Source organism: Barbus barbus (assembly GCF_936440315.1).
Source record: "Barbus barbus genome assembly, chromosome: 17".
Lineage (NCBI taxonomy): Eukaryota > Metazoa > Chordata > Actinopteri > Cypriniformes > Cyprinidae > Barbus > Barbus barbus.
The window spans coordinates 24,773,664-24,791,461 of NC_136745.1; the positions used below are offsets into that span (position 1 = coordinate 24,773,664).

The window sequence follows — 17,798 nt, forward strand, 5'->3', positions numbered from 1 at the left end:
AATAAGTCTGTGACTTACTTCATTAAGTATGGCATATTGTCATATTTCATGGAGCTACTTTTGCTGAAAAGTGAATATTAATTAACTGTATAAATATATACATAATGTATATAATGCCAAAAAAGACTTGAACTTCCTCAAATCCATTGAGAGTAAATTGTCACGTTCACAATTGTTCATCTAATTATCCATTCATTTATGTTAATAATAGTGCAACCCTTTGGTAGCAATGCAATATACTAGTCTTAAAAAGATGACTAAGAGGTCAATTTATGTCTTTCTGCTATAATGTAACATGAGCTTATATGAGTGAGAGTTACAGCTCTGACTTTGTAAGTGTAAACCGACTTACAGACTTGCATTTGTATTCACTTGTAGTGAAAAAACTGAGTTGTGAACTTTGAGGACATGAAAAAAAGCTTTCAGAAACAACAGATAGCTTATAGCTCAGTGCTTGTCATCCAGCATCACACACACAAAGCCCAATGTGTGGAAAGTATTCACATAATAGATCAATATTTGGTCATTTCAAAAAGTGACCAGTTTCTAAAAGTATCAATATCAGCATGTTTCCCACAGCTGATTCACTTTGCTCTCCAATCTTCCAGCTCAGTAACTGTAATGTCAGAAACAGTATATTATAAATGACAGAAGTCAGACTACATCGGGCTTTGAGTTTGTGAATACAATTCTTGGACATATCATTTCAAATGTGTTTCAATGTGATGTGCAAATGCGAACAAATTCCACTTTGTGTGCAAGACAAATCAAGTTTTCACATTGTTCTTCTACTGGCCGGTGGACACAAGCTGCAGCGGAAGCCACCAGGGAGAAGGACAAAATATTGTGCATGGCTTTGCATGCACGGACATTACTGGACTTATTTCTAGCTACTACTGAGTGACGGAGTAACGAATCCATTCGACCGGCTACTCCGATGGGCATGGCTAGAAGGAATTGCACTGGACATTTGCAGCATCAATATTTGTAATGCTTGCAATCTGCTTAAACTCTTGAGTGCCTGGCACATCAAGAAGTTGCAGACCTAAGAGAAACAGCACCTTTATTCAGTGAATACCACGGTGACATCGTAACTTTGCTGTTTGCGGTGTGGAGTGGTGACAATGACTATGTGAATGATCAATTCTTCTTTTTTGAGAGGGGTTAAAAAAAACGAAGCAAAGTTTTGTTTTAAAAAATGAGCGAGAAAATACAGATGGGGTCTATTTCTATTCAGTTACTAATCGACACGGGTTGAGAATGGTTCTATTCCCATGGTGTCGACATGCTAACGTAGAGTTGTCTACGGTCAAGTAAAGGATTGATTCCTATGTTCTAGCTGTTTACATGCTAAGTTTAAAAATAAAAAGTATTTTATTGTATGTATGCTGATTTACAGGGTGTTTGGTGCACGTGCCTCTAGCTAGGCATGATGCGGAACGGTTAAAGATTGTAATCATTTGTACATTTGTACAAACAACGGTCTGTACATATCTGAGACATTTCTATCACATGAGATGAAAACATACTTGACATATGCTATTTATGAAGAATGGACATTGTGGATCAGTGTTCTTTTGTGTCGCTGATAAATGTATTTGGTTGTCAAAACAGATGCATTTATATTAAAAGTGCACTTAAAAGTACTCATGTGTGGGTTTCTAGTTCCTCCTAATGCCTTCCCTTTTGCTAACCACTGTCCTTTCCTCGCTCCCATACCTCCATCACCCTTGTCGCCATATCCCTTCTTTTCAGTGCATTCTCCTCACTCTTTCCTCGGAGCGCAGACTGCTCAGCAACAGCACTGACGCACGCTCGCGATGAGACGCTATCTGACTCAGACTGACGCACACACTTGACACAGAGGCACTCGCACAGACCGCCAGCTTCCCACTTTGACGCACTCACGTACTGAATGCCACACGCACGTAGCCCCCCCCCTCTCTTTTTCTCTCAGCCCATACTCAATGTACCTGCTATCTTGACGTCGCATGACAGCGTTACCAGACTCCATATATGGGCTTTCCTGCTCAGGGGTACCAATTTTAGTTCCCTCCCTTTCCTCACAGCATCCTTCCCAATAAGGAGAGAGAGAGAGAGGAGAGCTGTGTTGCTATGCTAATGAATTTAACGCACAAGGGCCAGTCAGCCAATTAAAGCAACCGATGTTAAGTCGACAAAAGATGTGATTCAAAGCCTCCTCCCAATTCTAGCTCTTTTATGTAAAGCACAATCCCCGCTAACTCTTTTCTTTCTCTCCCTCTTTCCTTCTATTTTTAGACACAATGCACCTTGGGGAGCTTAAATATAATCAAGCATCATAAGTATAGTAACCATCTGTCATAAAAGAGCAGAACAGAGCTGTGCGTCAGCATGTGAACATTTTGTTCCAACCTCTTATTGCTCCCCCATTGCAGCTTATCGAGACTAAACAGTGTCACAGAAACTCAGATTGGCTCTCTTACACCATCTGGTGTCAAATAGAAAGCATCTATGTAGTAATCCTAATAATACAGCATCCTAAAATTAGGATAACAGCATTCGTTAACCATAAACTAGAACATTGGGGGAAATTACACCCCATAAACCGTATATTTTATTTCACAAATCTATGCTTATGATGTACAAAAAAGATCACTGAACACAGTTTTGTTTTGTTGTTTTTTTCTATCTGCATATTTCTGAAAATTACTGTTCATAGTTGTATGGTAAAATAAAAACTACAGTAAAACAGTAAAATAAAAACTACAAAATTGAACAGCCACTAGATAGATAGATAGATAGATAGATAGATAGATAGATAGATAGATAGATAGATAGATAGATAGATAGATAGATAGATAGATAGATAGATAGATAGATAGATAGATAGAGCTAGACCAAGTTGTTATAACACATGGTCCCACTTTATATATAAAGTGGTTTGAACTACTATGTAATTACATTAAAAAAAATAAGTACAATATACTTATTGTGTTCATATTGTATTGCAAAACACTTCTGCTGCTATTGAGGTGGAATACAGGAAAAGTTTAAGGGTGGGTTAAGGTGTAAGGGATGGGTCAACAATGTAATAACAAATGTACTTACAGGAATTAATTACAGATGTAATTACATGTAAAATCATGCATGTATGCAATAAGTGCATTGTATCAAATGATTAATTTAAATGTAAGTACATAGTAGTTAAGGCCACTTAATATAAAGTAGGACCTAACACATTACCTAGAAAATATAACTTTTTCCTATTGGACTGGCTGAATGTCTGAGTGGATGGTCCCTGAGTCCATAGCACCCCTGTAAAAAAATATAGGATATAGTATTAGTATAATATATAGTATAAAGTATTTAGGAATCAAACAATTTTTTGTATATATGGCACACAGAGAAAATATCAGTAGGGGTATATACAATGAAACTAAAATGCCCCCTTGTGGAAATATACAATACACACACATTAGAAAGTAGAAACCTGCACTTAATTTACTGAACAGACAGATTAGTATTCGACCTAATACTTTTTAGAACTAGACCACTCTAAACGTATAAAAGAACACCTTAGTTTCATATGTCTTGTTTGATTGTCACATGACATGTAACATGAATTACAGCACAGCAGTTGTGGGGTGGCATGATTTTCCTTTATCACACAGCTATGTAACGATGACACTCCGTTTTGTCTCTTTAAAAGCAAAAGAACTGATTGCATTCATTATGCAGAAGACTTTTGAAGTTAGTAAAGGCGGCTGACAAAGGTTAGTTTACATCAAAGTAAAGCCACTCACTGGGGCTCTAAGACGATCAGTCAGAAACCAAGATCAGAGGAGAAGCGTCTGAGAAATTTGTCTCAGATTTTAGACAAAAGCATCTAGTTACGCCTGTTTGAAAATGATATGCACACAGGGACACAGATCTAGCTGGATTCTCAGGCTAAAGGCTCACATTTAGCTCACAGTATTTTGTGAAGCACACATGTAGAGGAGGGAGTTACACTCACCAATGGATGATTATCTGTGTCTGTTAGCATTCTGCAACCGTCTTTAAAGATGCAGTGCCACCATGTGGACATTCAATGAGCCTTCTGTGAATTAAATGGCATTTTATGAAAAGTCCAAAGAATTAAATGTAGCCTTTACAATAAACAATAAGGGCTCAGATTTAGTCATTAAGAAAGCAGATTTACAATAAGGTCCCACATATTAAAATCAATTAACTACAGTTATCATTAAAATAACAGTGAAAAATACTTCTAAAGCATATTCATTTCAGTGGGAATTTCAACATTTAGCCTACTAATACATTTTGAAATTAAAAAATACATATTTTAATATTATTTAAAGGACCTGAGCTAACATGAAATGAACAACTGCACGTCTGCACTTTTATTAACTAACGCTGACAAAGAATAATAAATAGGCTACTGTAACAAATGTATGGCTCATTGTTAGTTAATAAATTAACTAACTTTAACTAATGGGATCTTATTGTAAAGTGTTACCAGAAAGTATTAGCCTATTCATTCTCCAGTGAGAAACCCAGTGGAAACAAAGCCAAAATTAGAAACAATATGAAAATACCCAAATGAAAATCGTTTCCATGTAAAGATTCATATTCATGCCGAGAAAGCGGACTAAAAAACATGATAAAAAATGCTGAGAGAAATGCAATAGGTAGGCTACAGTACACAAAAGGTAAAAAGGTATCAGAATAAATTCAGATGAGGAGACTTAATCAAACTGCTAATTAAAAGTTTTTTTGTTTGTTTTGCAAGCAGAATTAATACTATGAAACTCAACTGGTTTTGTTGGTGTTTTTAGAGCCCCCCCCCCCCCCCACCCCACACACACATAAATAAATATATAAATAGGAAAGCAAGAAAGAATGCATTACCCTATGTATTCAGAACAATCACAGGATAAGTATTCCAACTTCTACCTCAGTCTGGAGCATATTTAGTAATAAATTAAATAATGAATTAACTAAATTGCAGCAAGAGTTACCAGAAGGAAGTTTCGGTAAATGAGGTCTCATTTTAACATTCAACTAAACTGGAAAGCCTTTTCCATGAAGTCTTCTCTTGAGTGTCTCCATCTTCAAATTGCTGCCCATTTGGTTACACTCATACTGTTTTGCAGTTCTTTGAAGTGAAGCAGACATTATCTTCCAGCTCAAATTGCATCTCAGCATCAACTTAGCTAACGTGGGGCAAGCTTCTTCTAATGTTTGGTATTTCGAAGAAAATTGTTCAAATGTAGACATTCAGATACAACAAGTAGGCCTAAATTCTTGCTATAATTTTACAGCCCAGACCACAAATAAATATACTCATCATGGCGGTGTAGCATAGCCTACACTCTCACTTTTGCACGGACTCTGGCTACTGTTAATATGTACAAGACTTTTCATTTTTGTTTATGCCTCAGGCAATTCCATACTTATATGGACTAAAAAATGAGAGGAAAAAGAGCTTAGTCGGGACAGACGCCATATTGAAATTTACGTTTTTTACCTTGTTTGTAAATGAATGGTAAAATGAAGGGAACAAAGGACCTAGTTCTTACAGATGTGGTCTGGAATGTCATTAAAAATAAGTTCATCCACTCTTTCCTAACACTGGAATCAGAAGGAAGGCAATGCAAACACTGTTTTTCCACAACTTGGCACTGCATAGCGCCATCTTTATCATTTGGTTTCTGCATCTACCTGCATTTGCCCCTCTCCTTATTTACACTACATGCGTGAATTGGTGGGCGGGGCTAAACAGGCAGTGATGTAGAATCAGGTGTTGATCTTCTTCTTTGAGGCGGTGTTTAGCCACACTGTCAAATATAGTTTTACATTCCACAACCTGTCGTTTTGGCAGACTGGCTTCTGTATAAGCTGTTTTTAGACTAACAAGAAAGTTTTGAGTTCTGAGACAGGATATGTGAAAATATCAAGGGAAATTTGGCTTCTCTGTTCATGACCCCTTTAAAAACTGTTTTATGAGGTTTTTGTCTACTGTAAATTTCTTAGAAAATATGTTTTGCCAGCTGAATAATTGGCATGTTGTTAAGGGGTTAAACTACAGTACGAATCCACTAAACACACTGTACCTCTCACAGCCTCATTTTCATTCCTATGAAAAATTAAACATGGCGCTTCCCTGATTAAAGTCTGTGCTATATTTTTGCAAGTACTGCTCACTGTACAGCCAAATGACCTCCAGCTCCACCTCTGTGTGAACTAATGGGTGGAGTTATGTTTAGCGATAGGGTAAGGGGTAGGGTGTGGTTGGATGTCTAGCTCCACCCATTACATCCAGCGAGGGGGAGCTACAGCTCCAGCTCCTCCCATTTGGCTCTGCAGCGAGTACCCTCTTTATTTTTGATTCCTACTAGTGGGGTCCTGTATACTTTCTGTGATATTCAGGAGGTAGTGTAGTGTGGGGTTCACTACAGGTGTATATTAATGAAGAGGGGTTGAATTACATAACACCAAACCTCATTTGTATAGCAAAAACGCACTGCAGATCTTACATGACCACATGACCGTGTCTGGAAAAGACTCTTGCCTCTAAACCCCTACAGGGCTTATGTGAGATTCTGCACTTTGACAAGCTTCATCTAATGCATAAGATACAGATTCTGATGCCTTTTACTTTTTACAAACACCAAATATAACATCCATCACTCGATATGAGCCTCAAAGTGGGGGAAAAACAAGAAGCCATATGAGAAATCACATCCTCTTTATGTTATCATCTCTCGTTCTTCCCTGTTCTTGTGAAATTGCAGTCAGCGACATGGAGAGCACTCTGTCACTGAAGCCTGGATCGAGTGCAGTCACCGCAATCTTGTTCAAATCAGAGAAAGCCAAATGGTCTACTGCAGTACTCACTGAGAAAAAAATCTCTGCCCTCCATTCACTTTCGACAAGCGTTTGTAAAACAATCACAAATGCACTTGACTTTAAGGAAAGTGATTTGACAGTGCTTGTGAAGTCACTGGGTCAGACGGGCTACTCCATCACAGACCAAATTACATTCATTACACATCTTCCCTTTGCCTACACAGCCTGACACTTCCAAGGTTTCTTTCCCAAGCTGTATCTCAATAGTCAAGTCTGTATCCCAGCAGACAATCATGATGTTTATGTATATAATAAGAAATAGTTCATCCCAATTTTTTTTTTTTTTTTTGCTTAACATTTTACTCACTCTCAGGCCATCCAAGATGTAGATGAGTTTGTTTCTTCATCTGAACAGATCTGGAGAAATTTAGCATCACTTTACAAATGGTTCCTCTGCAGTGAATGGGTGCCGTCAGAATGAGAGTCCAAACAGCTGATAAAAATAACAATAATCCACAAGTAATCCACGACTCCAGTCCATCAATATATGTGACTCTGGACCACAAAACCAGTCATAAGGTTTTTTTTTTTTTAAGTTGATATTTATACATCATCTGAAATATTTAAACTTTCCATTGATTTATGGTTTGCAAGGATAGGACAATATTTGGCAGAGATACAACTATTATTTGAACATCTGAAAACTGAGGGTGCAAAAAAAAATCTAAGTATTAAGAAAATTGCCTTTAAAGTTGTCCAAATGAAGTTCTTAGTAGTGCATATTACTAATTAAAGATTAAGTTTTGATATATATATATATATATATATATATATATACGATATGAAGTTTACAAAATATCTTCATGGAACGTGATCTTTACTTAATATAATAATGATTTTTGGCATAAAAGAAAAATCTATAATTTTGACCCATACAATGCATGTTTGGCTATTGCTACAAACATATGACTGGTTTTGTGGTCCAGGGTCACATATGTCTTGTGCAGCAAAAAGCTGTTTGTAAGAAACAAATCCATCAAGACATTTTTAACCATTGTTTCTGATTAAAATACAAATCAATCAGCCATAATATTGATTTCTTTAGGGAAAAGGTTGTCTCATCTGAATCAGGAGAGAAATATGGACAGCTCAAGCACCGTTTACAAGTGAAAAAAGTTGTAAACAAATATGTTGGTGGATTTTGATGCGAGACGACAAGGGACAGACTTTTTCACTGATGGAAGCATTATTATGGATTATGGACTCCTTTGTTGACCAGATGCGATGGTTAACATGCCTTGATGGATTTGTTTCTTACAAACAAGCAGCTTTTCGCTTAACAAGATATAGATTACTAGTGAATTATTGTGATGTTTTTATCAGCTGTTTGGATTCTCTTTCTGACGGCACCCACTCACTGCAGAGGCTCCAATGGCTATTCCTTTAAAATCTTTATACCTTTTCTATAACAGCTGGGCATTAATATAGTTTACATTTTGCAACAATACAAGCAATCGAGCGATTGATATATGCTACATAACATATCGCTTTATGTGAGTAGAGTGTATATATGCAGGTAAAGGTTGCAGGAAAGCAACAGCTTTTAATGTATGCAAATAAAAGTGCTGCAGCCATGACGTCAAAACCCAGAAGACTAATTCGTCTTGGGTTCCCTTGAGATTTTTCCTATGGGTTTTTATTAAGGGGTTTTTCAATCCCTGAATAAAATAAGGTGTGTGGCAAACTGCACACACTCACACCCCAATCAGTCTTATGTAGTTACTTATTACAAACATATGTTTTTAAAAAGAAACATAACTGCTTAAAGAAAAATCATGTTTTCAGTATGGGTGTGTGTAATTTGTCAATCTATATTTACCACAGACCTTGTTTATTATAAAAATAAATCTTGAAAGAACCCAAATCTATAGAACCCCAAAGCTATATACTGAATATATAGTGTTAAAAATATCCTTATTTGTCAGTGCATATCAACTTTTGTCACAGTGTTGCCAAAGGGCAATCTACTTCAGCAAAGATGTCAGAAGACTCAGCAGCTATAAAAAACCCCATGTATTATTACCCAGAGATAGTTAGGAGAGATGGGTAAGCCAATGGATGTTTGAGAAAGAGTAGGTGAAAGTGGCTCAGAGGCCTAAAAAAGGTTGTAGGAGGCAGAGAAAAGAAAAGAGAAAGTGGGGGAGGTAGAGAGAAATCAGGAGGCAGGATAGAATCGACAATGGGAGATACTGAGGAAAAAAAATACACTTCAATACATTTGGATGCAAATGAGCAGCATTTTATTAGAAAAACACATCCATGTGAACGGGGGGGGGGGGGGGGGGGGGTTGTATTGATAAACAACTCTAGCACACAGCAGCTCTTCATTTCTTCTTTACTGCTGCTGCTGCTTCAGCGGCTGCTGCCTCGGCTTCTGCCTTCAGTCTCTCCTCACGCTCTCGGAGAAACTCCCTGTACTCTTCTGGTGACAGGCTGACAGAGGGATGACAGGAGAGGAGAGGGGGAGCATCATGAGAGTGGCCGAAGAAGGAACAGACAGAGAAGACGGAGATTAGAGGCATATCAACAGATACATCTACATTACATTAGAATTTCAAACATTTCTAGCAATCGATTGAAATGCAAGGCGAGCATTGCTCTTCCCTCATGCACAAATGATGGGTCTGGGCATTTATGCCTCAGTGACATGATTCATTTATTAAAGAGGTTCGGTTTAAGAAAAGACAAGACTCTGCTAACAGAACAGGCTGCTTTTTTGCCTGTCTAAATGTTGCCAAATTTCAATGGCTCAATGACATTTGATGTCGCAGAGACTGAGGATATAGAAAAGGCTCTGGTAGCTGTCAAGCAAACACTCCTCTACTGAATCGTCTCAATACATAAGATAGCAGCATCCCTTACAATTTATCAGCGTTATTAAGGCATTAATTATACAAAACATGAATTTTAGGATTCATTTTTAAAAGGCTGCAGATCAAGCGCAATTCACAACAGTGAGAAATGGCATAAAATTCCAAATGAGCAGGAGAACTGAAGTCATTGGCGAGCGTGTGAAGTAAGACTTGATTTATTCAGCCATTATTTATTCACATCTCTTATTAAGGTCTTTACTAGGTGGTGGGATGCCTGCAATATTTATACAAGGAAAAGATGGATGTTTAAAACTCACAGTGGAGACCAGACATGCAGAAAACACAAAAGCAAGCGTAAATGCTTGAAAATAGTTTTTAATATAAATCATGCCTACGAATGCATTTCTTAATAAAACTAATATTTCAATTAGATTTTTTTTAAAGAGATATACTACCATTGAAAAGTCTGGAAATGGCAAGATATTTAATGTTTTTGAGAGAAGTCTCACCCAGGCTGCATTTATTTAATCAAAAATACAGTAAATATTGTGGAATATTGTTACAAATTAAAATAACGGTTTACTATTTTAATATATTTTAAAATATCATTTATTCCTGTATTGTTAAAGCTAGATTTCAGTGTCACATGTCCTTCAGAAATCAATATGCTGATTATTTAATGTGCTCAAGAAACATCTTATTATTAGCAATGCTGGTATATTAATACTTAATTAAATAATATAATTATACTGATTAATAATCAATTTAATGCATCCTTGATTAATACGATGATTAATTCTTATTATACTCTACATTTTTGGCTATTACATAATTCTTGTACCTTTATTTCTGTTATTCTGTAGCTTTGAAGACTTTGCTAATGTTCTACATTGTGAAAAATGGCAAGAATGAAAGTATGCAAACATTGTATTGTATATTGTGAAGAATGCAGCAGAATGAAGTTTAAAGGACTCTCACTCATTGACGACTTTGATGCCGAGGGACCTGGCTGAACCGATGATGCTCTTGACAACATTCTGCATAGAGATGTCTCGCAGCTTAAAGCTGTCATCCTGTGATTTGACCTGTGCAATCTCATATACGGCCCTCAGCGTCACCATACCTGCGATCTCATGCCCTGAGTGGAGGAACAAGGCGGGATGGGAAAGAGAGGGGTGATGAAACACAGTAGCACAGAAAGAGAAACCAGCAGGAGGTGTGGTTGGTCGTGATTGAGAAAAATGGAAGTGGAGATGGAGTGAAGGGGAGAGGAGAGGAAATGGAAAGAGAGGGGAAGGGGAAAGAGTGGGCGCATAAGGAAGAATAATTGAGGTGGAGTGAAACCTATGAAAATGAAGCAAATCCATAATTCTCTTTTTTTTTAACTTGCCACCTTCACAGCAGCGTTCCCCTTAGTAATTGCACAGCTCTCCACCAGTGCAGCTCATCATCAATATATCATCAGTCAAAAAATTCAATCTGAACCAAAACACCCTGCAGGGGGAAGTCTGTCCATTACTGAAACATAAGGCGGTGGCGAGATATACAAATAGACTGCTGAGAGATGGAAGGAAGGAAGGATGTATGGCCACAGTCGCCCTGGCTGTAATAGGTCTTGCTTACCAGTCTTTCCGGCTCCTTTATCAATGCCGGCGGCCTGTTTCAAGAAATAAGACACAGTGGGCTGCCCAATTTTCAGGTCATACGTCCTGTCCGACTGGAGGAAAGAAAAGAGGGGTAAGCTCAGTCAGAAACATCACACCCATTCAAACTAACCCAGGTCCCTCAGGTCGTTTGTGGGACTATGTTCTATTTGAATATATTGTGACGAGTCGGCTGCCTCCCCCCTGTCTATCATCACCACCCCGTCCCATATTCGCCGCCCTTCACCAGGCTCCCGACGGGAGTGGGTGTGTGAGAGAGGAGGGGCGCTGAAACAGCCAGGGCTGGCGGCGTGTGATGAGGCGCACCTGACGTGAATAGAGCCTCATCACCGCCGCCGTTTAAACGCCGAGCGCGCCTCTCCTCGGGAGACCGGTCTCTCCCCCGTGCATGCACGCTGGTGTCCTCGTGGGTCCAGGAAGGGAGCGTCGAGGAGGACTGCCGCACCCGTTAGGCGGCTGACGGGCCAGGATGCCGGGCCGCCGAATCCCCCAGAAGCGCCGGGATGCCCGAAGATGGACGAAGCCGCGCAAGAGACGCCGCCGCCACTCGCTCCCGGCCCCGAGAGGGGAGCGCGTGCGGCCACCGGACTCCGCCCCTTCCCTGGACCCTTCCCTCCTGAACACTGCCCTCCTGCACAGCCCCGCAGCACGACGAGGACACCAGATCCCTGTTTATTTTGGACACTTTTCCCCCTTTGGACACTTTATTTTAATATATTGTTTAATAAAAACCTCTCCGAGGCTTGACGCCACGCCCACTGTGTCTGTCGTTGGCTCCTCCCGCCACAATATTTTAAAATGTAATTTATTCCTCTGATGGCAAAGATGAATTTTCAGCAGCCATTACTCCAGTCTTCAGTGTCACTTGACCCTTCCGACATCCTTCTATGTTGATTTGCTGCTGAATCATTATCAGTTATTATTAGTGCTCAGCTATTAATAATGTTTCTTATTATAATCAATGTTGAACACATTGCTGCTTAATATTTCTGTAGAAACTGTGATGTATTTTTCAGGATTCTTTGATGAACAGAACATTCAAAAGATCAGCATTTATTTGAAATCTTTGTAACATTATAAATGTCTTTACTGTCACTTTTGATCAGTTTAATGTTTTCTTGCTAAATAAAAGTATTTCTTTAGAGATCTACGGATGTTTGTCTAAAATGCTGACACAAATGTCTTGTTCTAGTTTAAAACAGTCAACAAATTATTTGCTTTAAATTGCCATTAAACTTTGCTTAAATTCCCCATCTAGCCTTTTTACTTAATAATACAAAATGAATGATCAAAATGACTTTAGCACTTCATATTTACATAAAGGTTTACATGCATTCATATATGGATTAAATATCCAAAAATATGATAATTAATAAATTATAAGATGTGTAAAAATGATATAAATAAGACAAATAAATTAGAAATGATTTATATATATATATATATATATATATATATATATATATATATATATATATATATATATATATATATATATATATAAAAAAGACAAATAAATTAAATTTCCAGAGAAAAGCGTGTTCTTTTCCATAAAACTAAAATGCTTGGTGATCACTGGTCAATTTTGCTTGGTTTGTTTTTTAAGAACCAATAGAAGTTCCTTAAAAAGTAGTTTTTTATTTAGTTGTCTTATCATGCCTAAGGCACCAAGTGAACCAGGACTGCAACTGTTGCCCACTCAAAAAAAAGAAAGAAAAAAAAGGTGTTCTCACAATAAGCACATACACACATACACACATACACACACACACACACAAAAAAGCTTTGCTTGCCAACAAAAGAAAAAGAGAAAATGTGAATTAAACCCATGTTGTGTGAATAGGATCTAAATGAAGTAAAATGTCAGTGTCATAAAATCATATCAAATCTACATAACAAATGATAAATAAAGCTTACAATATCTGAGAAAACCCTCATGTACTGCAGGTAAATCTGCAACATTATGGATTGCAAGTTGAGTTTGTTTTTGACTATTATCTGTCGAGACTGCGGGAACAGAAGGTTATTTTCGTTTTTGGATTTGTGGGTGTTAAGCTATTGCTCTGTCTATCAGTCTCATCGCACATAGCGGGTGGTATCACTAACACTATCCTCTTCGAGAGCGAGAGGAGCTAAAATCCTATATCATCCAACAGAGTCTCTGGAGCCTGACAGAACCTCACTGGCATCCATAGACTCTGACAGCCTCTCATAAACTCAGAGTGGAGTCGAGTGAAGCCAGACACACACATCCACACCCTCCGTTCCTCCGGCACACACCCTCGACAGTCAGGCCTGCCGAAACCAAAGCTTTAAGGCAGGGATTAGTCTGCATAGAGAGGCTCAAAAACAATGAGTGCGCAGCAGACAGCTTAATGGGACAACTGGGACTTCACAGGCAGTCTGACTTGGGGAGACAGCCTGGCTAAAATGCATTGCAGCCATCCGGCTCAAGCCTAAAGCAAGCATTGTGCTGCAAACTCAACCAGAATATTCTCTACACCCCCTGGAGCTAAAGATCACGTAGCACAGGCTAATCTTCAATCCCTGTCAAATGCTCATCAGTATAGTGAGAGGACGCTAGCTTTAGGGCCTAATCTGCCTGTAGGACTCCAAGAATGAATCATAAAAACTATTTTTCCTTTTGTTTGGCAATGGAGTTTTATATTCCAGATGTCTTGAAAGGATAGTTCAGCCAATAAATAAACATTCTGTCATCATTCATGTCCTTTGAAACATGACTGCCTTTATCTTTTGTGGAACATAAAGACAGTATTTACAGCTGGATGTACAAACTTCTCTATTCTATGCAATGGCCTGCAGTACACGAATTATATTGACTCTTATTATTTTGCCCTTTTTCCTTTTTGTAGCTTGGTCATCATATACTTACATTTTTGAGGATTTCTGACAAATACTCACAATGTTGTTTTTCATACAAAATAAAGAAAATCACACAAGATTGGAACCACATGAGGGTTAGTAAATGATGACCATTTTTATTTTTGGGGTGACCTGTTCCTTTAAGAGTCTCATAAATACTGCAAAAAAAAGTATACACAGTTCTTCCTCTCTTTGATCACCATTCTTTTTAATTTACTTTGTACTCCATAGCTCTTGTATTTCTTTATGCACGTTTGTTATGCACTACAAAGCGCCTTTGGGTTGGGTGAAAAAGGCACTAACTAACTGACTAAAAATAGTGGTGTTCAAGCATCAATACTATTGCTCATACATTTAGACACTTGTAGGACACAGTAGCCTACTCTAATTGAATCGAGGAATCGTGACAGTCCTAGAAATGTATTTATTAAAGATTTACAAGATTTATGTAAATTGTAGAATTAAATCGGACAGCTGATAAAGAAGAGTTGTGCTATTACATATCTAAGCAATCAGACATGCAAATAAAAATTTATAAAAGGTATGTTGCGATTGTTAACTAAAAGTAAAACCTTTTCATTAACTAAAAAGCTGATTAGATTTGAAACTGTAAGAAAGTTACACAAAACTTAAATTGTAGCCTATAGGCTTACACAAAAATTAAAAACAAGTGTAGGCTGAAATATTACAATTACAAGAACTAAAACTAAAATATATATATATATAAATTGTTTTTTAATTAAATTAAATGCTGATTTTTTTTTTACATTTTAATAAATTCTATAATAGTATTTTTGAAACAACATTGGTAACGAGGGACAACCAACCACCACATCTTGACACTGCATAAGCAAATTTTGCATAGAGATGAGCACAACTCACAGACTTCAGAATATGTAAAAATGTGGTTATTTATTATTATTATTATAAAAAAACATGAGAAACGATCAAGTCAAGAAGTCAAAAATCACAGTGAGCTGTTGCATGTGTATTCAAAGAACAAATGATGAATGACAACAGCATGAGGCGCACGGTTTCCTCTCCCTCAGAAAACATCTTGCATCTGGTCCTGGAACGAGAGCTGATGTACCTGCAGAGGAGTGCCAACAACAAAGGCTGACAATCCCCACCCTCGGGCAACCACGACTGACAGGACAACACAAAGGGATGTGCTAGATGAAGGTGACATGGTTGCTGAAGATGTCTAGTTCTACTTTATGCAACAGAAGTCTCTGAATTCAAACTGTGGCAGAACTGGACCACGGATATTCGCTTAATCGGCTCAGAAGAAAAGATAATGTGTTTGGGTTCTGACTGAGACCGAGCATTAGACATGAGCCAGAGACATTAAAACACCCCAGACTGGATTGGGTGGCAGTGCCCGAGCATAATGTGGCCATATAATTTCCTCACAATGTCTGCACCGCCATCTGAACCGCCACAGCATCACCCCATTTTGCATACAGACAGAGGGTTATCGAAACTGGGACTTCCAATTGAAATCACACGAGAGCTTTTCAACAGTTCGGTAATGTAAAAGAGATGGAGACCTGTAATGAGAACTCTCATTTCACGCAGTCGTGCCACTTTAAAATTTGTGAGCAATGACCCCTCCATAATAAAAAGCCATTTCTCACAACCTTCATAATGGGCCTTTGCTCAAATGCCCCGCGCTCTGTCGTCGACTCGGCAAGCATTACTAACAGCCCTCAATCTATCTTTATTTAAAAGACTGAGAATATGAGGAGAAAATGCTAGACCTCTCATTTTGTTACAGACGGCGGATGAAAAATGGGAGAGACTCGATTAGAAGAGACAGAACGATCGTACGTACGAGAGAAACAAAGACTAAAAGGTGTCAGGGAAAAAGCTGCTAATGCACACAATTGAGGGATCCATCAAACAGCCCCATTTCTCCAAGAAACTTGAAAGCAAAGCTTGTAAATGTACTCCAACTCCAAGCACAAAAGTGAGTCCTTGACAAAAACATTATAATAAACGTGCTGAGAAGGTGAGCGGTGAGATAAACCTAGGCCAGATGAACATTACATACACCGCATCAATGACTATTCCTCATTTACGAGTCACGCTCAGATCGGGAAATCTCTGTTCTTCGGTTTAATCCACTTCGCTCAATACCTTCATTTGATCATAATGTCAGAAGAAGGCCTAATCCGCGCTTTGGCATTCGAGACGCATCTAATGCTGTTTGCTAATGCGCCTGGGATGCGAATGTAAACAAGCACTTCCAGGGACTCATAAAATGAGAAAACAAGCGGCAAAAGAAACAAGAGCAAGATTGATTGAAAGCAATAAGGTGTATTATGAGGCCCTCCAGACTTCACATCTGTGACTGATTGGTAAAGTGGTGTTGACGTGAAAACAGTACTCCTAATGAGTGGTTACATTACCTTCACGTTGATCTTGATGGGAAGAGGAATGCCTTCTTTGAGCTCTTTGGTTTTCTCATTGAAGTCTTTGCAGAAGGCCCCGATGGGAATTCCTTTCTGGAAAAGAAGGCATAGGAAAAACATTCAGAAAGGTTTAGACCCACACACATTTTAGCCCTTTATTCACTGTGGCATTCTTTTGATGAATACCAATAGCCATTTAGAGTGGCTGCATGGTGTCAATCATTCGATAACTCATTGGTGCACTGTGAATGCCTCGGCATGCTTGGATGCCTGCGTGAGTGAGTGAGAAAGCGAACGAGAGAGGCTAGTGGAAGGCTATTTACCCAAGGGTGTGAGTATATGTGTGTGTGTATGTCAGAATATGGCAGTCATCATGCCTCTGAGACTCCAGATAAATTAGATTCTCTTTCCTGGCCCTTGCCAGGCAGAAAGCTAAATGTATAGCTGACATTAAGTCAACATTGGCTGCCATTTCTCCTGTGCGGCTTCACCAGAGCATGAGTGTTTTCTGTGGGTTGACTGCGGAGGCGGCTTCTAATCTGTAATCTTATTACAGTTGTAAAAGTTTTCCTTGCACTTGAAGGATCCATTGTGACTGGAACAATTGTTTCATCCAGTGGTAGATGTTACAGAGATTTATTTAACAGTCGGAACTATTGGGAAAGGGCTGCTAATGCAGTTTCAATTAAACACCACACTCACAGATCACCTTCAGTTCACCCACTGACCGTTTGATGCATATTGCACGGACAAATGCAAAGAACTAGAAAATGAGTGGCATCAGATCTTTGAATCATCTACTAGCAAATATATAAATATGGAGCATTGTATTAGCGGACGTTTCAGAGTTATGTCTGTGAAATAATATGTACTAATTACTATTAGATGGACATACATTCTTATTTCCAAGTCTTAACATACACTATTGTTCCTGCATTTGGGGTCATGTAATTTAAAGACATCTTTCATGCGAATTTGATGTAAATACAGTAAAAAGTAATATTGTAAAATATTATAATAATTGCTATTTTGAAATGTAATGTATTCCTGTGATGCAAAGCTGAATTTTCAGCATCATTACTCCAGTCTTCAGTGTCACGTGATCCATCAGAAATTATTCTAATATGCCGATT

At 38.3% G+C, this 17,798-nt stretch overlaps 1 protein-coding gene across 2 annotated transcripts in view; it reads right to left on the reverse strand.

Moving 5' to 3' along the window:
* Positions 1-9,105: 9,105 nt before the first annotated feature.
* LOC306883644 (large ribosomal subunit protein uL11m-like) overlaps positions 9,106-17,798 on the reverse strand; it is a 29,933-nt gene continuing 21,240 nt past the window's right edge. Inside the window, exons 3-7 of one of the 2 annotated variants that reach the window (XM_079439004.1) lie at positions 16,663-16,758; positions 11,328-11,421; positions 10,683-10,842; positions 10,546-10,589; positions 9,112-9,324 (exon numbers count right to left, since the gene is read on the reverse strand). In XM_079439004.1, the coding sequence (XP_079295130.1) occupies positions 9,272-9,324; positions 10,546-10,589; positions 10,683-10,842; positions 11,328-11,421; positions 16,663-16,758 (447 nt within the window). In that variant the 3' untranslated portion in view covers positions 9,112-9,271. Of the gene's footprint in view, positions 9,325-10,545; positions 10,590-10,682; positions 10,843-11,327; positions 11,422-16,662; positions 16,759-17,798 lie in introns of both variants that reach the window. The other variant, XM_079439003.1, reaches the window with a different exon arrangement.